General features: G+C 55.5%; 1 protein-coding gene across 5 annotated transcripts; it reads left to right on the top strand.

Moving 5' to 3' along the window:
• The first annotated feature begins 1,729 nt into the window (after positions 1 to 1,729).
• EML2 (EMAP like 2) lies at positions 1,730 to 25,987 on the top strand. 5 transcript variants are annotated; one of them, XM_045988644.1, is made up of 22 exons: positions 1,730 to 1,878; positions 4,790 to 5,008; positions 5,102 to 5,228; positions 5,417 to 5,521; positions 7,391 to 7,419; positions 7,610 to 7,739; positions 10,933 to 11,082; positions 11,561 to 11,630; positions 11,732 to 11,842; positions 12,989 to 13,084; positions 13,983 to 14,117; positions 15,048 to 15,147; positions 17,624 to 17,778; positions 17,929 to 18,054; positions 20,086 to 20,217; positions 22,291 to 22,358; positions 22,640 to 22,728; positions 22,955 to 23,052; positions 23,487 to 23,574; positions 23,969 to 24,064; positions 25,144 to 25,274; positions 25,605 to 25,987. In XM_045988644.1, the coding sequence occupies exons 1-22, from the start codon at positions 1,812 to 1,814 to the stop codon at positions 25,728 to 25,730; spliced, it is 2,448 nt and encodes an 815-aa protein (XP_045844600.1). In that variant the 5' UTR covers positions 1,730 to 1,811; the 3' UTR covers positions 25,731 to 25,987. The 5 variants fall into 5 exon arrangements, 4 of the variants coding, with proteins under 4 accessions (XP_045844600.1, XP_045844601.1, XP_045844599.1 ...); XM_045988645.1 differs by lacking the exon at positions 1,730 to 1,878 and adding an exon at positions 2,997 to 3,013 and having other exon boundaries at positions 25,605 to 25,982; XM_045988643.1 differs by lacking the exon at positions 1,730 to 1,878 and adding an exon at positions 3,547 to 3,571.
• Positions 25,988 to 26,490: the final 503 nt, after the last annotated feature.

The following is a 26,490-nucleotide window of genomic DNA, read 5'->3' as shown; positions in this document are numbered from 1 at the left end:
CATCTTCCATCACCCTGAAGAATCAATGAGAGCAAATTCTGGCATTAACTTGGTTACCAATGAAACTCAAGCATCTAGAACAGAGCTTGACACATTCACATCGTAGATGCTCAGTAAACATTTTTGTTCCCCCCACTTTTTAAATCAGTAAACTTTTTTTTTTAAGCGTTTACCTATTTATTTGACAGAGAGCACGAAAGCACAAGCAGGGGGAGCGGCAAAGGGAGAGGGAGAAGCAGGCTCCCCGCTGAGCAGGGAGCCCTATTTGGAGCTCCATCCCAGGATCATGACCTGAGCCAAAGGCAGACACTTAACCGACTGAGTCACCCAGGCGCCCTAAATCAGTAAACATTTTGGAATGAATGAGGTAGGCACGATATGACGGCCCACGTTTCAGGTGTGGAAACTGAGGCTCAGGGTCACAACCAGAAACTGCTGGAGTCAGGATTTCAACTCGGGTCCATCCGTTTCCAAAGCCCTGGGCTTTCACGGTCTGTCTGTTTGTCGTGTAAATCTCTTCCCGCTTTGGGGCCTCTTCTTCCTACGCAACATGGTCTGGTCAAGATCAGGTGCGGGGAACCGGGGGAAGGTGGTCCACTGTTCTTGAAATCCATTGTCAGGTTTTCTCCCCTCCCCACCTCCCGCAACTACGGAGCCAGCTCCGACTGACACCGCCAGCCCTCCCGGCGTCACAGCGGAGCCCATGTCAAAACCCGGACTGGATAATGAAGTTGCGGGAGACGAGAGGAACCAAGGGACGGTCGATAAGAAAGCGGAAGGAAAGGTTGGGGAGCGATATCAGACTTGAGGGGTGTGCGGCTAAACCCGGGGGCGGAGCTAATCCTAAAAGAAGGCAGGGTCAAGGGCTCTGGGCCAAGTACCCTGGCTCTCGGGGACTTTTTTTTTTTTTAAGATTTTATTTATTTGACAGACAGAGATCACAAGTAGGCAGAGAGGCAGGCAGAGAGAGAGAGAAGGAAGCAGGCTCCCCGCTGAGCAGAGAGCCCGATGCAGGGTTCGATCTCAGAACCCTAGGATCATGACCTGAGCCAAAGGCAGAGGGTTTAACCCACTGAGCCACCCAGGCGCCCCTCTCGGGTACCTTGAGGGCGGTGCCAAAGACTCTGCGGGCAGGAATCGAACTTCAGCTCCCGCAGGATTCTGGAGGTGGAGCTAAGAGCCTGGGGGCGGGCCAATATCGAACAAACAAGGACTCCAAGAATTAGAGTTCGAGGGCGGAGCCAGCGGATATCTAGGCAGATTTGAAGCTCTAGGGTAGAGCCCAGTCCTGCGAGGGGACTTTTGGGAAATTCAGTAAAAGATTAAGGAAAAGGTTTGGGGGTTATGGGAGTGTCTTCCTCCACCCTCTCTTCCTCTCAGAGCCGGGGGCTACGCTTCAGGCTGAAAAGCAGGGAAGGCCCTGCCCCTTCCAACCCTTCTGCATCCCCATCGGCTGAGGGGCCTGCGCGACAGTCTCTCATTGGTTCTGAACTGGCGAGGAGGGGGTCTAGGGAGAATACGCGCCGATTGTGGGCGGGACCAGACAGTACCTAGGGGGATCTAGGCTCAACCAATCCCGGTTCAAGGATTGTGTTGGGGGGGCCTGGCAAGGGGTGTCCCGACCCCCCTTTCTTGGCATCCTGGGGGATGACCCCGGTGCCAGGCCCGGCGCCGGCCGCCTGATGCCGGGCGGGCCGAGCCGGGGATGCTGGAACGAAGGGCGTTGCTATGGCAACGGGAGGCAGGGCCTGGAGGGGGGGACCGGGCCCAGGCTGGGGCCGGGGGGGGCCGGCGGTGGCTGTGGCGGGGCGATGGCGGAGCGCGGCCCGGCCTTCTGCGGCCTCTACGACACGTCCTCGCTGCTTCAATACTGCAACGGTGAGACCCCTCCTCAGTTCCGACCCTGGCTCCGCCCAGGGCTGGACCCATTTCCTCCTGCCCCAACCTCCTCCTTCCAAGTCCCCATCCGCGCCCCCTTGCTGAAGATCTTCCTATCGCCCCCCCCAAAGGACCCTGACCCCAGAGCAAGGTCCCTGATCCCCAAAGGCCCGATCCCAGTCCCCTACCTGCTTCTACCCTCCCCTTCTCCCGAGGTAGCTGGATGAAGAGGAGAGGGCAGAACCTTCAGGAGCTTGGGGTTGGAGGGGGCAGGCCTGAAGGTCTGGAACTCTGCTCTTTCCCCCTCAGTCCTCTGGGACCCTCCTCCTTCTTCCTCGCGGAGGGACTGACAGATTAGGGGGAGGTGGGATTTGGGGTTGGTTTATGGGATGGGTGTGGGAGCAGGTAGGATGACCAGAGGATTTAGCCTCCACTGTACCCCCAAATCCTCAGGCTCCACCACTCCTACCCATTAGGACTCACCCCTTCTTCCTAGACACCCCTTCCTTCCACCCAAAGGGCCACTGTGAATGTCAGGCCTAGATGAGGGGAGCTGGAGGTGGAGGGGAGGTGGGAGGGAGGGGAGAAGGAGAAGCCAGGGCTGGTCTCTGGGCAAAAGGGCTGGGGCTGGGGGGGGGGGGTGCTCAGGTGGGAGCCGGAGGACTTGAGTTAAGGGGGACTGGGGAGATGGGTCCAAGGCCTCAAAACGCAGCTGGCCTCTCTGGGTGGGGACTTGAAGGACCAAGGTGAAAGCACCTCCATTTCACTCAGGGGGCCCTGAGAAGGGACTCTTTCGGTTTGGAGGCTCACTCCCCTGGTCACGCAGGAGTTGGCGCAGGACAAGATGCTTATTTTGGCCTCCTCTGCCCCTTTAAGAGCAGCCTGGGTCCAATACTTGTTCTGCTCCTGCAAGGCTATGGGTCCAGGCACAGTAACTTCATCTCTCTGGGCCTCAACCCCCTTCCTCCTCCCCTCCTCCTACAATGGAAGTAATACCACCATTACTAGGGTTGTCTGGAGCAGTATGTACCATAATAATAGTTAACTGTATTCTGGATTTACTGAGCACCATACCAGGAGCCAGGAAACCAGTCCTAAGTGAACAGTGCCAAGTCCAGGAAGAGTCATGTCACACGTAAGCTCCCTATACCGCTATAAGGGGCCTTTCTCTCTCCCCTCCCTTTTTTGGGGTGTGTGTGTATAGTATTTGTAGTGGTAGGTAAGAGGGGGTCTGGCACAAGAGGTCATGGGGCCCTCCTGCCCCTTCACCTAGTGACCGGATTAGTCCCCGCACACTCCCCCCAGCCTCCGTTCGTAGTTTCTCCTTTGGAAAACATGATCCCAGCAGGACCCTGAGAGTCCCTTCCCTTAGAGTTCTAAGTCCTGACCGCTCCCTTCCTCCGACTTCGGGAGGCCCCCACCTTCCTCTGCAGGTCCTAGCACCGGACCTAAGAGGCGCTGTGGGGGGGCAGGGCGAGCGAGACCAGGCTGGCGATTGGGCCGCCAGAAGGGGGGGTGGAGGGAGGGGAGGGACGGACGGCTGCACTGCGGAGCCCAGCGGGCGGGCGGGGCAGCCTACGGACGCGGGATGGCCCATGCGACCTCCACGCCCCGTCCCTGTTAATGACACCGCCTGTACTTCCACCCGGCTGGGAGCCAGGACTTCCTCGGTTGTTGCCAGCAATGAGTCTGGGTATGAGTGGTCTGGGAGGGAGAGTGGAGGGGGACGTCTCAGTCATCCACCCCTCCCACTTCGGGAAAATGGGCTGGGTGGGAAGCGATGGAGGAGTTATTTGGTTGAACCCACGGGCTGGAGAGGAGAGGGAGAGCCGAATCTGGGGCGTGGGGTACAGAAGTGAAATAAGGAAGACGAACAGGAGAGAAGCTCTGGCTGGGATAGAGAGTTTGGTTGTCAGGTCCCCGCCCGCATCTCCCTCCCGTGGTCTCCTGGGTCTGCGATGCGCTGCCTGCAATCCCCATGTCTACCGCCAGGGGCCGCAGAAACTCTGTCCTTGCAGCCGATTCTGGGGTCGAAGCCTTAGGTGAGGAGAGAATGGGAAGGGGAGGGACCAGGCATGACCTTTTGGCTTGGAAAGTCTTAAGAAACAGAAAGGAAACGTTAGTACCTGCAGTAAAATGTTGGTATTCGTTAGAGAATATTGAGGATCAGTTCTAGAACGTTAGTGTCACTAGGAATAAGTTGGTGTCATTTAAAAAATATTGGTATGGGGCCGCCTGGCTGGCTCACGAGCAGGCAACTCTCTCTCTCTCTCTCTTTTTTTAAAGATTTTATTAATTTATTTGACAGAGATCACAAGTAGGCAGAGGCAGGCCGGGGGGTCAGGGAGAAGCAGGCTCCCCACCGGAGCAGAGAGCCCAATGCAGGGCTCCATGCCAGGACCCTGGGATCATGACCTGAGCGGAAGGCACAGGCTCAACCCACTGAGCCACCCAAGCGCCCTGAGCAGGCAACTCTTGATCTCAGTCAGGGTCGTGAGTTCAATCCCCACGTTGGGTGCGGAGCCGGCTTAAATAAAGATAAAAATATTGATATCACTCATAGTTAATTTAGCATCTTACTCATAAAATCTTGAAATCAGAGCCGAGAGGCTCTTGACTGGCAGAATCTTAGAATGTAAGAGAGGAAGGGACTTCCCTAAGGTCACACCTCCAGGGCGGGCAGAAGAGTGTGGGGGCCTAGATCTGAGAGCGGTGGGGATTTCCTTCCCCCTCGGAGCCCTCTTCCTGGCCCATCTGCGAGCGTCCCAGCCACAGGTTGAGGGAGAGGAAGGGGCAGTGGCTAGCCCCTCTTTTAACCGGGAAGGTGGCGGGACGGTAGGGGACGCGGGGAACACCTTAAACCTTGGAGCTCCGGAGTGGCCCCCGGAGCCAGCGCTACCCTTCCTTCCAGATGACAATTTGTCGGGCACGAGCGGCATGGAGGTGGACGACCGCGTGTCGGCGCTGGAGCAGCGGCTGCAGCTGCAGGAAGACGAGCTCGCGGTCCTAAAGGCGGCGCTGGCTGACGCTTTGCGTCGCCTGCGGGCATGCGAAGAGCAGGGTGCTGAGCTGCGCGCGCGGGGAACCCCCAAGGGCCGAGCGCCTCCACGCTTAGGCACCACAGCTTCGGGTATCTTGGCTAGACCGGAGGGATGAGATGGGGAGGTCGGGACCTGGACCTCACTCACACTCACAACTTCCGTCCTCTAACCCCATCCTCTAGTGTGTCAGCTCTTGAAAGGCCTTCCCACCAGGACGCCCCTCAATGGCGCGGGACCCCCGCGGCGCGTGGGCGGCTATGCCACCTCCCCATCCTCCCCCAAGAAGGACGCGACGACCTCCGGGCGCAGGTAAGGCACGGAAGCTGGAGTCCCCAGCCTCCTCCAAGACCCAGTGGGAGACGGAGGATGTTTATACGACGAGGGATGGGCTCAGGGGCCCGAACTCCAGCAATGGAAAGTGCCAGGAGATTCTCGCCCGCCTCGAACACCAGCCTGCTAACCTCATAGGCTCCTAACTATGTGCTCTCTCTTCGCAGCGCCCGCCGCTATTTGTCACCAGAGCGCCTCGCCTCGGTGCGCCGCGAGGACCCCCGCAGCCGCACCACATCTTCTAGCAGCAATTGTAGCGCCAAAAAGGAAGGGTAGGTGTCTGGGCGGGGTTTTGTCACAGAGGTGTGGCCAGCACCCCAGATAGGCGTGGGAGAGGGGATGGGGAATTTGGGGTGATGCCCCAGGCCACGAGGTGATATCTTAGAGAGAGGGCATCTAGTTCCGAACACGGGGACAGTGACGGAAACTTGGAGAGACCAATCTTGAGGTAGCACGGTCCAAGTGGAAGGCCTGGAAAGGCGCGACCGACATTGAGGGGCGTGGTCAAGCCTTAAGAGGCTGGACTAGGACTTGGGGGAAGTGAGTGGTTAGGGTCCTTTGGATAAGCCGGGGTGGAACTTAAGAAGGAGCCAGGCTTGTGGGCGTGGCCCTTAAGGTAAAAGAGTCTCCATTGATTCTCAGGGGTGGGGGCGGGACAGAAGCCTCAAAGGAATTTCTGCAGGGAATAGGGGAATAGAGGGACGGGTATGATTGCGATTTGAGGTCACAGGCAAAGTGTTAGCCTGGCAGAATCAAAGCCTGGGGTGGGGATCACTGGTGGCAGGTTAGATGCAAGAAGCAGGTGGAGCGAGTCCGGTACTAGGCCAGAGGGGCGGGGCCACGGACTGGCGGGGCCAACCATCAGGGGGCGGAGCCAACCTGGAGGCTTTGAGGGGACTCTACCCTGGGACTGGATCCCGATAAAGTAATCTCAATAGAATGCCTGGGGGGACCCGAGGCGAGGGTTCATGGGGAGCAGTCAATTATCAAGAGGGGTCAACTCTGGGAACGGATCAGAGAGGGAGGTGGGTGTGACGAGAATGTTGGGCGTGGTCCATTCCCTGGAGGCAGGACCACACTGAAGGTCTGGGGGGAGTAAAAACCTGAGGGGAGTCAGGACTCTGGGCTTGGGGGCTGAAATCCGGCAGGAACTGGGTCAAAACCACACATTTCAACCTGACTCAAATAATAGAAAACACGTCCATAGGGCTATGTGCTAGGCACTACTCCAGGCACTTTGCATGAATTAACCAGTATAATCTTCGCAATCACCCGGCGAGGTAGGTACTCTTATTCCCATTTTTTAAAATAAGGAAACTGAGGCAGAGTTTGGGCAACTTGTCCACTCTGCTGGGAAGTGGCAGAGGTGGGGTCTGAACTCAGGCAGACACACCGGCTGGTTCTGGTCTCAAACAACACTCTACCCCCACCCTCCCCCCCCAAAAGAGCCTGTCGGGAACCCACAGCCCGGGATCTGAGACCCAGTGTGGCAAGACGGCTCCTGGGGTCTGCCGCGGAGGGCGGGTCAGGGCGCGGCGGCGCGGACGCCTCCCAGGGCCGGAAGCGGCGGAGCCCGGCCCGGCTCCACCCCCGGCCCCGAAGCTCCGCCAGCCGCCGCCATGAGTAGCTTTGGAGCTGGGTGAGACCCTCTCGCAGACCCTCTCCTCCCTGCACCCCCAGGGCCTGGATCCCAGTTCTCCCCCTCGCCGTCGCCAGGGACCCAGGCTCCCGACTATCAACCCTTTCCGCCCGCGAAGGGAATAGGGAGACACGCCCCTTCACCGCTTCCCTTGCTGCTTGAAGTTCGGGGCACTGTGGGACTGGGGGTGGGGAGCGCTGGGAGCTCCGTGCTGATTAGGAGGGAGAGGTCCCTAGAGACTCCCGTCTTCCAGGATCGCGTCCCTGCCACTTCGTGCTGTGTGATCTTTGGCGATCACTGCCTCTCTGGGCCTGTGTCTTAGGCTCTGCAAGATCAACCGAGCAAAGCACACGGCCTGCAGAGAGGCAGCGCTCTGCTCCTTACGCGGCCCCCCGTTATTCCTCAGAGATCTCCAGGGAACCGGTGGGGCAGAGTAGTGGTTTCTCCCCTCTTCTGACCCGTCTGCTAATTAGGGTGCTTTTTCCTCCCCCTATCCTGACAGCAAAACCAAAGAAGTTATCTTCAGCATGGGTGAGTGGGGAGAGGGGGAGGGGCGTGGCTGGGGATCACTGCAGGTCAGGGGACCTGGCTTATGGAGCCTTTGCCTCTCTGGCCTCAGTTTCCCCGCCCTTTTTTTTTTTTTTAAGTGAAGCCTGAAGGGGAGAGGGAATAGGGGGTAGGGGCTGCTGTCAGCGCCTGATCTTTGGGGGTGTCCTGGCAGAGGAGGGCTCCGTGAAAATGTTCCTGAGGGGGCGCCCCGTGCCCATGCTGATTCCGGACGAGCTGGCGCCCACCTACAGCCTGGACACCCGCTCTGAGCTGCCCTCCAGCCGTCTCAAGCTGGACTGGGTGTATCCTTTTGCTGTAATCCCTTCCTCCCCGCCCCTCATCCGCCAGGTCTGGAGGGGACAAAAGTCCCCCTGGTATGACACTTCAAGAGGGAGGGTCTTTGCCCTGAATCAGGAGGGACTTGCAGTCCTCTGTGGGCCTGAGGGGTCAGGATGACCCTGGAGTCAGAAGAGCGCAGGAGGAAAGCAGATTAGCTGAAATGACCTTTTATGATTCATGAAAGCAGCCAAATGTTTGCTGAGTGCCTTCCATATGTCAGATTTTCTTTTATATTCCAGGCATGAACCGGAGCTCACCTTCTAAAGGGAGATGGGGTGGGGGGAGAAGGTACCAGAAACCAGTGGTCAAATAAACAAGGTAATTTCAGTTAAGTAATAAATGTTGGGAACACAGGGACCCAAGGTCACGTGAGAGGAGTCACTGTTTCTCTGAGGAGGGGGACTTTGAGCTGCACAAATTCAGCAATTAGGAAGAACATAGGAAGGACTAGAAGAAGAATGTTCTAGACAGAGGGCACGGCAGGTATGGGGGCTCTGTGGCCAGAGCGAGCTTGGCGTATTTGAGAAATAGAAGTTGGAAATGGTGAGGACCCCTGGCAGAAATGGATTGAAACCCCAGCCCAGGCTGGCTGTGTGACCCTGGACAAGTCACCTCACCTCTCTGTGCCTCAGCTGTGTCCTCTGAAAAATGGGTTTCGCAATCTCAGATTTATAAGGCTATGAAACAGTGTGTAAAGGTGCCAAGCTCAAACGTGCCTCATAATCAGGGATTGATAAATAGTGACTACTCATTATTTGAGCAGTTAGATGCCAGGCACTGTTCTCAAGTGTTTTATGGATAAATACAGTGAATGATACAATCCTTCTCTTTTGTAGAACCTCTGAGAGCTCTCTGAAGCCTGCAGGTTGGGAATCATAACCCCCACTTTCTGGATAAGAAAACTGAGTCCAAGAGAGGGAACCTAGCCCTGTCCTAGGGAGTCAGAACAGTTCCGAGGCAAAGAACTCCTAACTGTGTGGCCCAGACTTTTTCCAAAAAGCCCACAGGGGCTTGGGGTCAGCATCCTAGGGACCCAGTTCCTGTCCTCTTCTCTCAGGCTTGGTTTCTGCCCTGGGGGAGGCAGAGTTGTTGGAGCCCAGAGTCCCTTTGAGACAGCTGGAAATATTCATGAGAATCAAAGCGTACTAAGCTGTTGTACCAGGCTGGATCAGCTAAGGCTGCAGAAATCAGCATGGGCCTCAGATGCCTGTCCCCAAAATAACTGCGGGTTAGAGCAGTTTTCTGTGGGGTCACGATACATGCATGGGTCAGCATTCATTCAGATATTTTCTGAACATCTGGGGCCAAGGGCTGGGCGCCTGCCCTCCTACGGCTCCCCGTCCAGTGTGGGGACAGACTTCTTGACAGTGACAACTCACAGTGATCAGGGCTGGGGTGGGGGAACCCAGAGGGGCAGCTGACCCAGCCTGGGAGTCAGGGAGGGCTTCGTAGAGGAGTTAGAGAAGTGAACAAAACAGCCCAGTCTTGGCCACTGCGGAACTCACAGTCTCATTGGGGAATGGGGACAGTTAACATACGGATTAACCAGGTAATTACTGAGTGAGGTGAGGCCAGAAGAAGTGACAGCTGAGAAGAGTAGCAGGTCAAATGTACAAGGCGAAGGGGAAAAGGTTAGTGTCAAGGCCTGGAGTCATGATCTTGGCTTTTTTTTTTTTTTAAGATTTTATTTATTTATTTGACAGACAGAGATCACAGGTAGGCAGAGAGAGAGGAGGAAGCAGGCTCCCTGCTGAGCAGAGAGCCCGATGTGGGGCTTGATCCCAGGACCCTGAGATCATGACCTGAGCCGAAGGCAGAGTCTTTAACCCACTGAGCCACCCAGGCGCCCCTGATCTTGGCATTTTGAGGGACTCCAAGATGAGAGAGAGTCAAGGAGGTCTGAAGCCCTGCTGAGGCCAGAAAGGATCCAGCCAGGCCAATGGGGGGAGCCACAGAAAGTTCTGAACAGAGGAGTCAGCCATTCCTTCATCAGATACTGAATTCCTGTGTTTTCTCTGTCCCAGGCTCTATCTGGGCACAAAGGATACAGCAGCGAAAAAAACAGTGCCTCCTGGAGCAGATACTCTAGCTGGGGAGACAGTTAAAATGTGTGGGATTCAGATGAGTATAGGACAGAAACAGGAGTGGGGAGGGGAGTGGAGGCAGTGAGGGTGAATGAGTTTGCAGTTTTAAATAGCATGGGCAGGAAAGGCCTCTCTGAGTTGAGCAGAGACCTGAAGAAGGTGAGGGAGCCATGGAGAGAGGAAAAGGAGGAGAGCTCGGGCAGAGGCAACAGCAAGTGCAAAGGCCCTGAGGTGAGAACAGAGCGGAGGCCAGTGTGAGTGGAGCCTGATTCGGGAATGAGGAATCCAGCCCAGATCAGGCCAGGCCTCATGCCTGGACTTTTGTAAGGATTTTGACTTTTGCTCCGAGTTACTTGGGGGCCCATGGGAAGGTTGGAGCAGATGTGAGCTGACAGGTCTTAACAGGATCCAGGGGCTTATACTGGTCTCTGTGGCTGCTGTAACAAATTACCGCAGGCTTCAGGCTCAAAACAAAAAGTTTCTTTCAGGGTTTCGGTTTCAGAGTCCAGAAATTGAAAGACAAGGTGTGTGTGGGGGGGGGGGGGGGGGGGGGGAGATGGGGGGGATGGGCGGGTCAGGGCACACTCCCTCCGGAGGCTCTGGGGGAGAACTTGCCCTGTGTCTGTCTTCTGGCTTTTGGTGGCTGCCAGGAGCCCTTTGGGGGCTCTTTGGCCTGTAGTCACTCCACATCACTCCAGTCTCTGATTTTCCTATGGTCCCTGGCAGCGCTCCCCCCCACCCCCCAACCGTGTTCTCATCTTTTCCTCTCTGACTCTTTTACAAGGGCACTTGTCTTTGGATTTAGGGCCCACCGAGATAATCCAGGATAATCTCATCTTGAGATTCTTAATTATGTCTGCAAAGACTCCTTTCCCCAGTCAAGTCACATGTGCAGATTCCCCCAGGGTTAATATTTTGGTGGGCATGTTATTGGGGGGGATACCATCACCTCCACCCCTCGCCAGGGATCTGAGTAGAAACAGGAAAATGGAAGCCCAGTGCGTGACTCTGGCAGTCAGTGCGCATGTGCAATGCAAAACAGGCTCCTTGACCGGCCCCCGGGCGTCTCCAGCTATGGCTACCGCGGCCGAGACTGCCGGGCCAACCTTTACCTGCTGCCCACCGGGGAGATAGTGTACTTCGTGGCCTCCGTGGCTGTGCTGTACAGTGTGGAGGAGCAGAGGCAGCGGCATTACCTGGGACACAACGATGACATCAAATGGTAAAGGCCTGGGGGCAGGGCTTTGCTTGGCCTACAAGCTGGACTCAGGGGAAAAACGAAAAATGGATTGCTTATCAGTATTTTAAAGGGCGGTGAATTCACGCAAATGCCTGGATTTTTTGCTTCTTTCGGAAACTAGCTAGTACCCCAGACAATCCCACAGCATGTGGGAGTCAGATAGAGATGGCCCCTTTAAGTGGGTGCACTCTCTTGGCCACCGTTTGGGTCCAGGCCTGAGTCCTGCAGGTATTGGAGTTAGAGACCCCAGGCCAGAGTCTCGCTTCTGAGTCCGAGTGCCCAGAAAGTGCCCCCTTCTTGTTAGCGGACAAAACCGGCGTTTCTTGGCCAAGTAACTCACCCAACCAGCTTGTAGAATGAATAGCCAGGCCTGTGACATTGGCCTGCTCTGGGAGGGGTCCCAAGCTGCTCTGAGTCCCCTCCCTCCCCCTGAGCCCTGTCCATCTGTCCTCTCCCTCAGCCTGGCTGTCCACCCTGATATGGTCACCATTGCTACCGGACAGGTGGCAGGCACCACGAAGGAGGGGAAGGTAACAGATGGAGGGGGAGGCACCTGGAGACCAGGGTGGGGTGGTGGTGGGGGCAGACAGCTGGGTCCCCGCCAGGTAACGGGCCTCTTTCTTCCTTGCAGCCACTACCACCCCACGTGCGCATTTGGGACTCAGTTTCCCTTTCCACCTTACATGTGCTGGGCTTGGGGGTGTTTGACAGAGCTGTGTGCTGTGTGGGCTTTTCCAAATCTGTAAGTCCTGCGGGCCCTGCATCTGCCCCCTCACCTCCAAAGTCAGAAGCCTTCAGCCCTCCCCCTACCTGCAGAACTTTGGGGTGGGACCACCTCATCACTGTGATACGGGAGGTATAGGCCACGCCCCCTGGCAGAGTTCCAGGCCCTGCAGGCTGAGCCCCCACCTTCGTGACCTCACGAAGGGGCTGCTCCCTTAGCCATTTCGAGGGGGGACCCACATGACCTGATTGTCCCCACATGTACTCCTCAGTGATCTTTGGATTGGCGCCCCCGCCCCCCCCCCCCTTATAGCGTTATTTTTGGCATCAACTTTCATTCTTCAAAGGTCCTTACCCCTTAGGCATTGGAGCCCCGTGTGTAGGGCCCTGTGGGTCCCTGTGCGGGGCCTGGATGGGTGTTGGCAGGATGGGCGTTGGCAGGTCTGGGTGAGATAAGGCCAGAAACGGAGAGTAAGTCTTAAGGAATTTGTAGAGCGATTTGACATTTCTCACAACATCCAAGTCTGTGATTGGTGGGCTTTTTAATCATACTTTAAGTTTGTATCAAAATGTATTCTACCAAAGTACTGACATGCAAGGAATTGAGGAATGACGGTCCTCCCACTGATTGTGTAAGAAACACTGATTAGAGGCTCCTGGATTTCCTGAGGCTCAAGGAGTCCTTTGAGGGCGCTGGGGGTGGGGGTGGGGGGGAGAAAAGCTATTTTGTTTGCCACAGTGTGTGTGGAGGGGCAAGGAAACCCTGCAAAATTAAAATTAAGCTGTTTCACCAAAGCTATAAACACCCAACATTTTGTCAACTTGATTGTTCAATCACACGTATATAAAAGTTACTCCTTATAAGAGTATGGATTGGATGCTCTCGGGATTCCTGACCACATGGGGACTGCAGAGAAAAAGCTGAGGGTGCAGGAGATGAATTTTTTAGGGACGGGTCATTTCAAAAGGAAAATTCTAGAAACCCTTTAAAATGTGTGTTTGGCTGCCGGACAGGGAATGTATTTGAATGTGTTTCCTGTAATGTGGGCCCGGAGCTTTGAAAATTTTAAAACAAGCTTGCTTGGGAAATGTTCCTGTGGGGAAAGTGTTGAGGGGATGGACCCTGACCCACCTTCTCTGCCCCCTTCCTCTCTCTTCCTTCTAGAATGGGGGCAACCTGCTGTGTGCAGTGGATGAATCCAACGATCACATGTTGTCCGTGTGGGACTGGGCCAAGGAGGCCAAGGTGGTGGATGGCAAGGTGGGGTGCGTGTGCTCATCCCCTCTCATTGGGGTACCTCTGTGGGACTGGCTGGGGCTCAGCAGTTAGGAGTCTGGAACCCGAGACACTCACGTCTAAGTTTAAGCTTTACCATTTGGTGGCTGTGTGACTTCAGGCAAGAGGCTTGCCTCTCTGAGCCTTGATTGCCTCATCTATAAAATGGGGATAATTGTATCATCTTCCTAGTAGGGACTTGGCTTTGATGTTGGGATGCAGGGGTGCATCCAGGCCCAACAGAAAGGTCGGTATGAGACAGCTACTGACCGTGGCCTTGCCATGTCCAAAACATTGACTTGCATCTCTGTGTGGGCCTGACTTCTAGATCAGTAATCTGAAGCATGGTAGTAGAGGGGACAGCTCCTTGCTTCAAGGTCATGTGCCTGTTTTGGGCATGAGCCGGGAGACCTAGGTTCTGGATGGGCCCACAGTTTGGGGACAGAGACTTAGTGTTTGAGAGGCTGGGCTCTGGAGTCAGACCTATGTTAGTTGATTTTGGATTTGACACTTCCCTGGCTATATGGCCTAGGGCAGGGGACTTCCCCTCTTTGAGCTTCACATCTTCATCGGTGATGGAGAGCACTAATGAGCCTCCACTCACAGGGTGCTGTGAGGATTACCAGAGTTAGTAGATGAGGTGCTTAGCACAGTACTTGATTCAGAGTTGGGGCGCTTTAGGGTCTGCTGTTATGTTGACAAAGATGGCCATAATGCTTGGCTGGCTGGCCCCGCCTCCTGTACTTTAGTTTGCCTGTATAGGAAAGACACAGGCAATCAGGGTGTGCAGTGTACAACCCGCACAGCTGTATAGGGCAGCCCTACATGGGGTGGCCCCTGTGGTTTTGAGGTCCTCATTCAGAATCTTCCCCACTCCCCAAAGTGTTCCAACGAGGCCGTGCTGGTGGCCACCTTCCACCCCACAGACCCCACCCTGCTCATCACCTGCGGGAAATCCCACATCTACTTCTGGAGTCTGGAGGGGGGCAGCCTGAGCAAGCGGCAGGGCCTCTTTGAGGTGAGTGCCACAGGAGCGGGAACAGGGTGGCCTGAAGAAGGCAGGCAAAGACACCCAGGCAGACAACAAAACAGAGGGTTCCAGAGGGTTCTAGAAGGTTCCAGAGGCTGGAGATTATGGGAATGCCAAGGTGTTTCCTGCCAGGGCCTCAATTTCCTAATCCAGACTGTGAGGGTAATCCTCCTTAACTCTCAGGTCGTGAGGCTTCAGTGGGGTGAAGAGTCTAGCAGCCCCTAGCAGATAGTAAATGCTCGGTAAGCAGTACTGTGCTTGCCAAGAATATGGAAAAACACTGAGGTCAGAGGCCGATGGCCAGAAGAAATGTGCACCCAGACAGACAGACACTGAGCGGGAAGTGGAGGACATGGGAGAGAAGATGTGGGAACACCTCTGACAGGGCTTTCACCCCAAAAAGGGAGGCCCTGAGAACACCGGGTATAGATGAAACAGATACTGAGGAAAGGGTGGGGCAAGGCAGAGAGAAGGACAAAGAGACAGAGGGTGGGGAAGGAGAGGGGAAGAGAGAGGGGCAGGGGCAGAGCAGGTGAGCCAGGGATGGAGGGGTAAAGCCGGGAGAGAAAGAAGGGGAGACCCAGGGATGAGGAGAGGGGGACCCGGGATCAGAGGACAAGGGAGAGCCAAGGATGGAGAGGGAGAGTCAAGGGCAGAGAGAGGACAGGAGAAAAGTCAGAGAGGAGACAGGAAGTGGGTCCGGGGGTGGGCAAGGGAGACAGCGGGGTCAGAAGCTCAGCCGCGGAGCGCCCATGGAGGCAGGTTAGAGATGGTTGGAGATGGGATGCTCCATACTGGGCTTTACACCCAAAAGCATGGAAGGGATCCCCTGGACCGTGGTCCTGGTTCGGGGGTGAGCTCTGGGAGGCGCTCTGCTTCAGCAGCCTTCTGACACCTTCCCTTTCTCCTCCACCCTAGAAACATGAGAAACCGAAGTATGTGCTGTGTGTGACCTTTTTGGAGGGCGGCGATGTGGTCACCGGGGACTCTGGGGGGAACCTCTATGTCTGGGGCAAAGGTCGGTGTTACCTCACGTGTTTGGTCCTCCACCCAGTCCTCCCTAACCCCCTTTGGCTGAGCCTTCCTCTGCCCCAGCTTGTGTGGAATGTCTGATAAAATAGGCTGGATCCTTACTTGTCTAATTCCCACCCCACCCCCCATCAAGGCTCAGCTCCATATCCCCCTCTCTATGAAATCTCTTACTCCCCTCCCTTGTCTCCTGCAAATTCCATGGTCGGGATCAAGTGTGAATGATAAACAAATGAGCTGGTTAACCCTTGTGTGGGTGGATGGATGGTTGGTTGGATCGGTAGATGGTTTGTCCCAGAGCAGTAAATGAAGAATAAGGGAATGAGGGAAGGGGTTGTCCTACTCAGTGAGTGGAAGGTTGAGGGAGTGAGTGCACTGTCCTCCTTGGTGAATGGTTAAGTGAAGGAACAAGTACATGAATGAATGGTTGTCCCAACTGATGTATTGGTGCGTTGTCCCAGCAGAGGCTAATGGGGTGAATAAAAGCTTGTCCCAGCAGATGGATGGCGTGAAACAGTCAGTGAGTTTTTTGGCCTGGGTACGTTTGCATTCATGTACATGAGGCTCCTTATTCAAGGCCGCACTAAATATTCCCATTTCACAGATGAAAAACCATAGGCTCAGAGAAGGGCAATGACCCAGCAAGTGGCCAAGCCGGGCACCCCGGCCCACCTCAATGGGTATATGGGAGACAGGCCTGAGTCAGGTGTTGCTTTGTGACAGAGACTCAGTTGCCCTATCTGTAGTATGGGTATAATATCATTGCCTCCATCTCCACATTGTGTGGAACATCCCTTGAGCTTAGACAGCTGAGAATAAGCTCGGAATCACTGGGGTATGTCTTTCTCAGCAGGCTGTGAGTTTTCTGAGGGCAGAGGCTGTGGGTGATTCATTTGCATATCCCCAGACCCACCGCTGGGGCCACCCCCCTGGGCTGCAGGGTGGGTGGAAAGATAAGTGGACAAGATGGTGTACGTGCACGTGGTTCCGCATCTGGGTTGAGGGATTTGGGCTGAGGAGGACTGCTCCTCTGAGTTCCTGTCCCAGCCTCCTCCCTGATCCTTGGCCTGTAGTCTTGCCTCCTCGAATTTCGTTTGTTCTCGACCAAGTGTAAATCTGACCCTGTTCTTCTCCTGCCAAACTCTTCCATTGATCCTTAGTTCCCTCAGGACAACGTCCAGGTTCCTCACTGAGGCCTCCATGACCCTGCGTGGTCTGGCCCTGCCTTCCCTGACCCCTTCCACGTTACATGGAGTCACACCAGATTTCTTTATGAAGACTTTATTTACGAGAGCATGAGAGCATGCAGGCCTGTACCCAAGCTGGGTGGGGCGGGGTGGGAAGAGGAAGGGGGAAAGAATCCCAAGCAGATACCACGCTGAGTGTAGAGCCCAAGGTGGGGCTAGGGCTCCCTCTCACAACGCTGAGATCGTGACCTGAGCTGAAACCAAGAAGTCAGACACTCAACTGTGCTACCAGGCAGGCGCCCAAGACCAGATTTCTTATGGTTCCCTAAATAGTGCATGCTCTCTCTTCCTGTCTTCCCCTTGCACACCTTGTTCCTTCTGCCTGCAGCACTTCTCCACACTGTTGTCCTCCTCATCCTTCAGATCCTCGCTCAGCCATCTTCTCCTCCAGGGAACTCTCCCTGACCTACCAGACTGGGTGTCCTCTCTGGGATTCATAGTCTCCTTGGTTTCCCCATCCTAGCCCCAACCACCTTGGGTTGCCCCTGACTGGCAGTAGGTCTGTCTCTGAATGGAACTATGAGCCCTGTGACAGCAAGATCTGAAGTTGTCTTGGTCACGACTGTCCCCAGTATCTCCTCCCAGCGTGAAGCTGGGCCCAAAGCAAATTCAAGTGGTTGATTGAGTGGGTTAGTGGATGAACGAGTGGATGGTCAAATGGACAGCTGAGTGAATAGAGGGGTGAATGGGTAGATGGATGAGCAAACAGATGGCAAATGGGAGGATGTTTGAATAGAAGGATAGATTTACAGGTGCATGATAGTTGGATGAAAGAAGTAAATGGTTGGATGAGAGGTGGTTATGGGTGGGTGGATCAGTAGACAGATGGATGGATGGGTGGATGGGTGGATGAATGGATGGATGAGGGAGGTGAATGGATGAGTGGGTGGATGGATGGACAGATGGACGAAGGGGTGGATAGGATGGATGGATGAAGGGTGTATGGATGGATGGATGAGGGGGTGGATGGATGGATGAAGGAGTAGATGGATGGACGGGTGGGTGAGGGGGTAAATAGATCCAAAGTGGATGGGTGGATGGGTGGATGTTAGTTCTGATGGCTTAATGGATGGATAAGAAGGTACTGGAATAGATAAGTACTGGGTAGCTGAATGGCTGAATGTAGGATCGAGCATTCCAGGTGCATTCGGGGGTCTGTACAGGCGCAGCCTCCCTGTGCTGATCCCTGCCCCTGGCCCCCCCTCCTCACCCTCACAGGTGGGAATCGCATCACACAGGCAGTGCTGGGAGCCCATGATGGCGGTGTGTTTGGGCTCTGCGCCCTGCGGGACGGGACGCTGGTGTCCGGAGGGGGCCGTGATCGTCGGGTGGTCCTCTGGGGTTCTGACTACAGCAAGCTGCAGGAGGTGGAGGTGAGGAGGGGGAGGGGTTCCTGTGAAGGTGAGGGGACCCCCTCCCATCCCACCAGGGCTCTGAGTAGACTCGCCTCTCCCCAGCTGGTCTCCTCCCACCCCCTCTCTGTATGGGTCCTACCCTCATCTGCGCCTGCCCTCCACCCTCAGGTCCCGGAGGACTTCGGCCCAGTGCGCACCGTGGCAGAGGGCCGGGGGGACACGCTGTACGTGGGCACCACCCGCAACTCCATCCTCCAGGGCTCTGTCCACACCGGCTTCTCACTGCTCGTCCAGGTGAGTGCCTCTCCCCCGTCTGCCCTCCTCCCCACGTCCCTCCATCTCTCTTCCCACCATCCTTTCTCACCACATCCCTGCCCCATCCCTTTTCCTCTGACCCAGCAAACTCCACTCACCTTCCCTTTATGTGCACCCGCCCCATAAACCCACCCCCATCCCAGGACCCCCGCCCCAGAACTCCCCATGGTCCGGTAAGCCAGTGAGTTACTGCTGGCAGAGCAGAGGGGCCCCAGGACCCCCGCTGCAGCCGTGCCGCCCTCTGCCCCTCTGATCAGGGGTGGTGTCCATTTCTATCAGTAAGTGCCGGGGCACGTGGTCCCATGGGCCACACGCATCTTGGGCCACGCACCTCCCAGATCCCAATCCCTGGATCTGGGAAGGCCCCCTGGAGGCTGCCTGTTTTCCTTCTTGCACATTAAGTGCCCTCTCCTCCTTCCTGGTGTGCCCAAACCCTACCCCGCACCCAGTGACGACCCCACCCCTGCCCTACCCCCCACCTAGGGGCCGATAGTATTTAGGGTGCTTTGGAACAAGAATTCTGGGGTGTGACTGCCTGGGATCGAATCCCCTCCCTGTCAGTCGCTCACCATGTGATATGAGGCGGTGAGGAGCCTCTGTGCCTCTGGGCAACAGGACAGTAACAGAACCCGTCTTCGTCGGGGTATGTAAGGACCCATGAGTCCATTCCCCATTCAACATTTAGGATGACACCTGGCACAGAAGTCTTGGCCAGAATTACTCCTTGATGGTGGTTCTGCTTTCTCCAGTCCTTCCGTGCCTTTTCCCTGTCACAGGCCAGCTGAGATCCATGCTCCTGCTTCTAGATCTCTCTCTGCCTCTGGCTTCCATGGCACATGGAGGCAAATAAGGGTTAGTGGGATTTTCTAGATGTCCCAAGGCCAGACCTTAGAGACCCCTAAATCAGTATTACATATTGTTGATTACATAATTAATAGGTTAATATATTATTAGAACTTTATTATTCACATTAGTCGTTATACTAATGTCAACAATTATATTATCACTGTTCATTGTTATTCCGTAGTATAGTAATAGCACATGTTAATAATAGTCACTTCCACTTCCTGAGCGCTCTGTGCTAGCCTCAGACACTGTCGATCCATGATTCGAGAGAGCACAGCAGTGTCTTGAGACACATATGGTGATGAGTCCCATTTTACAGAAGATTAAACTAAGGATCCAGGGAGAAGTCACCTGACCTGTCAGTCACAGGTAGCTGAGGTCAGACTCCCCAGGCCGAGTACCCTCCACGGGATCCCACGGCCTTCTGGATGCCACCTGACTCCCGGGGTCCAGCTCCTTCCCAGCACGGCTCTCCCCTGCCCCCCTACAAACAGGAGAACAGAGGCCTGGGGAGATGCAGCATTTGCCTTGAGCCACACACCAGGGCGGGGGGCTGCTGGCCCACAGCCTCCTCCAGACACAAGGGGAAAAGGATCTTCCTTGGGTCCCCTGGCCCCAGTGTGTTGCTGGGGCTAGTCTAGCACAATTTTGTTTTTAAGATTTCATTTATTTATTTTGAGAAAGAGAGCATGAGTGGGGCGGGGTGGGGGGATACTGGAGCAGAGGGAGAGGGAGAGAGAGAAGCAGGCTCCCCGCTGAGCAGGGAACCTGATGACATGGGGCTGGATCCCAGGATCCCGAGATCATGCTCTGAGCCTGGAGCCCTAAGCCAAAGGCACATGCTCAACCAGCTGGGCCCCGCTAGGTGCCCCTAGTCCACCACTTCTTTTTTTTCCTTCTTTTAAGACTTTATTTATTTATTTGATAGAGATCACAAGTAAGCAGAGAAGCAGGCAGAGAGAGGGGGAAGCAGGCTCCCCACTGAGCAGAGAGCCTGATGCAGGGCTCGATCCCAGGACCCTGGGATCATGACCTGAGCTAAAGGCAGAGGCTTTAACCCACTGAGCCACCCAAGCGCCCTCCACCACTTCTTTTTGGCACCAGGGTCTTGGGGAAAGGGCCTAGATTGGCCGTCTCCACACTGCCATCTCCCCTCTCCACCAGGGCCACGTGGAAGAGCTGTGGGGCCTGGCCACACACCCCAGCCGGGCACAGTTCGTGACATGTGGGCAGGATAAGCTGGTGCATCTGTGGAGTGTGGACTCCCACCAGCCCCTGTGGAGTCGGGTCATCGAGGTAAGGGGACAGGGGACCCGGCACCCTGTTCTAACAGAACCGCCTGTCTCAAGGCGTCTGGGCTCCGTGCAACGAACGGAAACCAATTCAAGTCTTTTAAAGCAAACTGGGATTTGTATATATGCATATATATATCTTTTAAGGTTTTATTTATTTGACCATGCGTGCCGGAGTGGGGGGAGGGGCAGAGGAACAAGCAGACTCCCTGATGAGCACAGAGCTGGACACGGGGCTCGATCCCAGGACCCTGAGATCATGACCTGGGCCGAAGTCCGATGCTTAACCCACTGAGCCCCCTGGGTGCCCCGAAGCCAAAAGGGATTTAATGCAGGGACATGGGTGCTTACAGACATGCTCAGAAGGGCCAGAGGAACGGGTTCTCCCTCAGAAGGAGGCCCAGAACCCACCCCCTCCCTCTGCCACAGTCAGGAGTACTGGGTTCAAGAAAGTGCCCTCGCCCTCGCCCAGGAACCGGGAAGCTGGGGTCATTGCGCGGGCTGGCCCAGGAGCTGCCCCGTTCAGTACATGTGGCTCGCCAATGAACTGTAGAACATCAAAAGAATGAAGATTTCAGTGCCTAGTGGCCCCCGTATTGGGAAGTACAGATCATGAACATCTCCATTGCTGTAGAGGCTTCTGTTGGACTGGCTTGGCCTCCGAGCAACCCAGCACTGGCCCCATTTGCACTGTGTACTTGATACTCCACGCTCTTGCCTTTCAAGGCTGGCGACTTCTGACGAGGGTAGCAAATGGCATTGCTTTCACAGCCCAAATGATGGATGGAAGAGCGGGGCGTCTGGACCCCACAAGAGTGCAACAGATCGTCTGACCCAAATCACAGTGGGGACCCTTGCTGCAAAGGATTCTGGGCAGTATAATTTTTAAGCTCCCCTGCCTGTCCCCTGGGACACGAGAACATCAGTCCATCATATACCCCACACCACTCTTTGAGGCTTTGCTCCAGGAATGCCGGGTTACCTCTGATCCTAGAACACTTGATGGCCTTTGAACTCCTCTGAGTCAGGCACGGCGTGCTCTGGAAATTGTTAGAGCCAGGTATCATCATCCTTATTCCGGCGTCAAACTACCCGGGAGTCGCTAGAAACACAGAACCCTTCCCCGCCGCCGCAGAGCGTCTGATTCAGGACTTCTGTATTTGGGACCCGAAATCTGCAAGTTGGTAACGAGCTCCCTTAGATTCTTCTGATGCGGGCAGCCTGTCAACCACGACCAGAGGTGCTGGCTTTGCACGGTACCCACTTCGTCCTTTTAACTTCTCGCAACCTCCCCAAAGCAGTGGGGATGACAGATCCCCGCTTGGCAGGAGGCACGGAAAGGTTAAAAAAATCACTTTCCCATCATCACCATGTAATTACAGTCAGAACCAGCCTTTGTGGAGTCCTTCCTGTAGGGCATCTGGCTTACCGGCTTACTGTTCTGAGGACTTCACATCTTGCCTATAACAACCCTGCGAAGGATTGATGTCCTCCCTTTGCCAGATGAGGCAGGCCAGGCTCGGACAGGAAAGGGTTTTTGATGTCACCTAACTAGGGAGCGTCAGAGCCGTCATGTGAACCCAAGTCTGATTCCAGGGTGCTTCATCACCCTGGGAACCAACCAAATGCCCCCAACATTCAAAAAATGGAAATACTTTTTTAAAAAAAGGAAGTACTCATTGCTGGGAAATTCACAAAGATGTGGAGAAATTGGCTCTTGGACCTGCCTGGAGAGGAATTGATAGAATTTTATGGAAAGCAAAGTTGGCATTATCTATCAAAGGTTTTAGAACTCTGGATACCCTGAGTCCCAACAAGCTTACTTCTGCAAAGTTACCTAGGGGAGTCACAGTTGAGTAAAGCTGGGGGGATTTAGCCCAGGAGTATGAAAGGCACCAGTCAGCAGTGACAGCAGGACTGCTTTCTGTTTGAGCTGAAATGGTACAGGAAGGGAGAGTGGTTTGGGAACGTCTGTGGCCACAGAGGAAGGTGACGGCCCTTGGCTCTGGGGTCGGGGAATGATGGCCGGATAGATCGGAGACCCCAGTTCTCAATCCTGCCTCCTCTTTCCCCTCAGGACCCTGCCCGCTCTGCTGGCTTCCACCCCAGTGGCTCTGTCCTGGCCGTGGGCACGGTGACTGGCAGGTAAAGCTGAGTTGGGCATTTGGGGAGAGCTGCTCTGCTACCCGTGAGAACTGTCCCTTGACACCCATCCCCCTATCCTATGTCCCTAGAGCCCACAGAATCTGTGATTAAGACTGTTCCCCAGACTGTTCTGACATTTGTCTGGAGTCAGCCTCTCCCCCAAATCTTTTCTGGGGTCCCTCAGGCCCCACAGATCGCTGCCCGCCCCCCCCACCACCACCATACACACACACACCAGATCAGCTCATACCCCCTCCCCCAACCATGCCTTCTCCTTAAAGGTGGCTGCTCCTGGACACGGAGACCCATGACCTGGTGGCTATCCACACGGATGGCAATGAACAGATCTCAGTGGTCAGCTTCTCTCCAGGTAAGCGGCGGGGCCTAGGGATCTTGGAGAAGCCAGGCCTGGGAACTGAGGCTCGCTCAGTCACTAGCAGGGGGAAGGTGTGGCGGCTGTGTGGCAAGGCCGAGTCTCGGACTGTAGTGGGGACGGAGCTTGGGACAGCTAAGGAGTCTGGAATAGCGGGGGACTGAGTCAGAGAAGGGGGTAGAGCCTGGGTGCCTCCTCATAGCCCCCCCTCCCCCTCCCCCAGACGGGGCGTACCTGACCGTGGGCTCCCACGACAACTTGGTGTACGTGTACACGGTGGACCAGGGCGGCCGCAAGGTCAGCCGCCTGGGCAAGTGCTCGGTGAGTGGGCAGTGGCCCCCAGCCTGCGCCGCCACCCTGTCCAGGGGCTGCAGAATTAACCAGTTTTCTCCTTCAAGGAAGCACAGCTTCAACGCTACTGACTCTGCCCTGATCACTTCAAGGAGTCTTAGCCCCGCCCACACGTTGCCCCCACCCCCATCCCGTGTTATAAGCCCCCCCCTCTGTGTCTAGCCTTGCCCACCTGTTCTAAACTCCCCTTGTGTTCTAAGCCCTCTCTGTCTGGCCCCGCCCATCACAGTCTGGCCCCGCCCCCGGGAGTCTGGCCCCGCCCCTGCGCTCCAAAGGCTGTGTATCCTTCCTTTTGGCCCCTTTGTGTTCTCACCCTCCCTCTGTATTTTGCCTTCCACCTCTTCTGGTCCAACCCCACCCCTTCAGGCTCTAACTACACCCCTTCCCTCCCCCTCCCCCCACAGGGCCATTCCAGTTTTATCACCCACCTGGACTGGGCCCAGGACAGCAGCTGCTTTGTCACCAACTCGGGGGACTACGAGATTCTGTACTGTGAGTGCTCTGAAAGCCAAAGGCCGCCCTCCTTCAGCTTCCTTATTTCCGTGTGAGATCTCCGTAGACTTCCCTGACTTCCGGGAAGGGGCGCAGGGCCTTCTGGCCTCTCTCCTGTATTCAGGGGCTGTTTTGATTGATCAGGTCTCCTGGCTTCGGATTTGTTCCCCTTCCTGGTTCGGTGGGTGGGGCACTGAGCAGATCCCCTGCTCTGGCCTGGGGCTGTCACCACCGAAGTTCTAGCGCCTTACGGTCAAGTCTGGAAAGGTGGAATGAGCCCTAGGACCTTAACCTCCCGTCTCAGACCTCCGTGGCCCTGGACTGTAAAATGCATGGGATAAGTCAGTAGTTCTTTGTGCTCTAAGCACCCCTCCCCCCGCGTTTTCTGCCCCAGGGGACCCAGCTACCTGTAAGCAGATCACTAGTGCAGATGCTGTGAGGAACGTGGAATGGGCCACGGCCACTTGCGTCCTGGGATTTGGGGTGTTCGGTAAGTTCTGGAATGGGGGAGGTCCCACTCAGGGTAGGAGTTCCAAGAAACATCCTCGACTGGTGATCTTTGGAGTCTCTTACTGGTTATCCCCAAGGCCAGCGCGGGCCCTGCTGTCCTGAGCTTCACAGGCCAGTGGAGGAGACAGACCTTTCTGTCCCCAGACAGCCCAGAGTCAGCTGGGTTGGGACCGGGCTGCCACCGGACCCCAGCCTGGGAGGGAATCAAGGAGGGCTTCCTGGAGGAAGGGCTACTGAAGCTGGACCTGGAGGATGAGGAGGCAGTGAGGCAGGAAAGCAGTCCTGGGGCATAGGGAATCATAGCATGTCTCCCACAACAGCAGGGAGGTGGCAGAGAACTTGGCATGTAGAGAAATCCAAGAAGGCAGGAGGGCTAAATCATTGCGGGGTTCAAGGGGAGCCCTAGGGAGGAGGAGGCTGGAGCAGCATTGGGCAGAGCCTGGGGGTTATGCTAAGAAACCTGGGCTTTCTGGGCAGCCTGGCTGGCTTAGTCAGAAGAGCTTGTGGCTCTTTTTTTTTTTTTTTTTTTTTTTTTTTTTTTTTTTTTTTTTTTTTTAAAGATTTTATTTTTATTTATTTGACAGATAGAGATCACAAGTAGGGAGAGAGGCAGGCAGAGAGAGAGAGAGAGGAGGAAGCAGGCTCCCTGCCAAGCAGAGAGCCCGATGCGGGGCTCGATCCCAGGACCCTGGGATCATGACCTGAGCGAAAGGCAGAGGCTTTAACCCACTGAGCCACCCAGGCGCCCCGAGCTTGTGGCTCTTGATCTCGGGGTCGGGAGTTTGAGCCCTGCCTGGGGTGTAGCAATGACTTACATAAATTAAACTTAAAAAATTTTGTAAAAAGAGGCAGCAGCGGCCTGGGCTTTCTCCCAAGGCCACCAGGGAGCCACAGAAGGATTTTGAGCAGTGGAAGGCCAGGGTCAATTACACATTTAAAAAAATCATTGTAGTTCTCATCCCTGGCCAGAGACAGGCTAGGTGGGAGGAAGGAGGGAAGCTGGGACCTGTTCACCCCAGCTGACCTCTTACCACCCCCCACCCCTCATCTTGCCCACAGGGATCTGGTCCGAGGGAGCAGATGGTACTGACATCAACGCCGTGGCCCGCTCCCATGACGGGAAGTTGCTGGCTTCGGCTGATGACTTTGGCAAAGTCCACCTGTTCAGTTATCCCTGCTGTCAGCCCCGAGTGAGTCCCCACCCCGGGGGGCTGGCGGGGTGGGGATGACAGGCAACAGGTGGAGGTGAGAGTGAGGCAACACACTCCAGGCCTGTTTCCCCATCTGTACAAGGAGCGCAGTGACTTGATCCTAAGGGTGGTTCTTGACCTCAGAGTCGATAACTTTCTGTCTCTAGCGCTAACGCTCTTCTGGAAGTATCTGCGATTTGGAGTTCTTTGGTTCTCTGATCCTTACTCACTGCAGAAATAGTCACTGAGCCCCTACCGTGTGCCTGGCACAGGGGTCCAGCCAGGAAAATGACAGATCACCTTCTTTCACGTCTTTCTCTCCTCTCCCAGGCCCTCAGCCACAAATACGGCGGACACAGCAGCCATGTGACAAACGTGGCCTTCTTGTGCGATGACAGCGTGGCCCTGACCACGGGGGGCAAGGACACCAGTGTGCTGCAGTGGCGGGTGGTCTGAAGTGGGGAAGGAGAGTCCCAGGGAGATGGGGCCAGGGGAGAGTCAGGGGGCAGGGCTGGAGTTCTATTTTCGGGAGATGTCTATTGCCGAGTAGAGTAATATATACCCAGAGTACGTCTATAGCAGGGGGGTTCCGGGGGCGGGGGGCGGACTGACAGAAGTCTCTATTTATCGGGGTGGGAAGAGGGGCCACATTGCTTTGGGGGAGCCATTAAGGTGTTTGAGTTGGAGTGTTTTTTTTAGTTCATTCTTTTATATCATCCAGAAATAAAGACACATGCACTGACGCAGGGGATCAGGGTCTGTGTGTGTCCGTAGAGTCGGTGGCTTTAAGCGAGTGCATGGGGCGGGCGGGGGGCGTGTTGATGACCGTGTTTGCGGTGAGGGACCGTGACTTAGGTCTCAGTGGGCCCCCATCGCCAACTGAGAAGGGCAGGTGTGCCTCCCGGCCTCAGGGCCATCGAAGCAAAGATTTGTGGGCAGTCGGGATATTCCCTCCCTACCTTCTCTGGCCTTTAGCGACCCAGAATTTTCCTCTGGGACCAGCATCCTCTACGCCAAAGAAACAAGGCTTTGAGGCTCGTTAATTTCCAGCCTCGGGCCTCATGTCCTGGGGAAAAGTTGTGATTGGCTCATCCGCGGATCAATCAGTGTGGCCTGCTGTTTGGGCTACTGTGATTGGCTCCCCTTGGGTGGAGATGAGCCCGGGGACCCATCCTCGCGGCCGGGGACTGGGGATTGGGTGAGCACATGGCAGCCT

The sequence above is a fragment of the Meles meles genome, chromosome 19, assembly GCF_922984935.1.
Source record: "Meles meles chromosome 19, mMelMel3.1 paternal haplotype, whole genome shotgun sequence".
In the NCBI taxonomy this organism is placed as follows: domain Eukaryota; kingdom Metazoa; phylum Chordata; class Mammalia; order Carnivora; family Mustelidae; genus Meles; species Meles meles.
Note: the sequence above shows the minus strand (reverse complement) of the source record. Positions and strands in the feature narration are given on the sequence as shown.

Bases quoted from the DNA above. Each gene is read 5' to 3' on its own strand.
- EML2 (XM_045988644.1), top strand. From the start codon at position 1,812: ATGGCGGAGCGCGGCCCGGCCTTCTGCGGCCTCTACGACACGTCCTCG. The intron at 7,420-7,609 runs GTGAGTGGGGAG...GTGTCCTGGCAG, and splicing joins AGAAGTTATCTTCAGCATGG to AGGAGGGCTCCGTGAAAATG. The intron at 24,065-25,143 runs GTAAGTTCTGGA...TCTTGCCCACAG, and splicing joins CCTGGGATTTGGGGTGTTCG to GGATCTGGTCCGAGGGAGCA.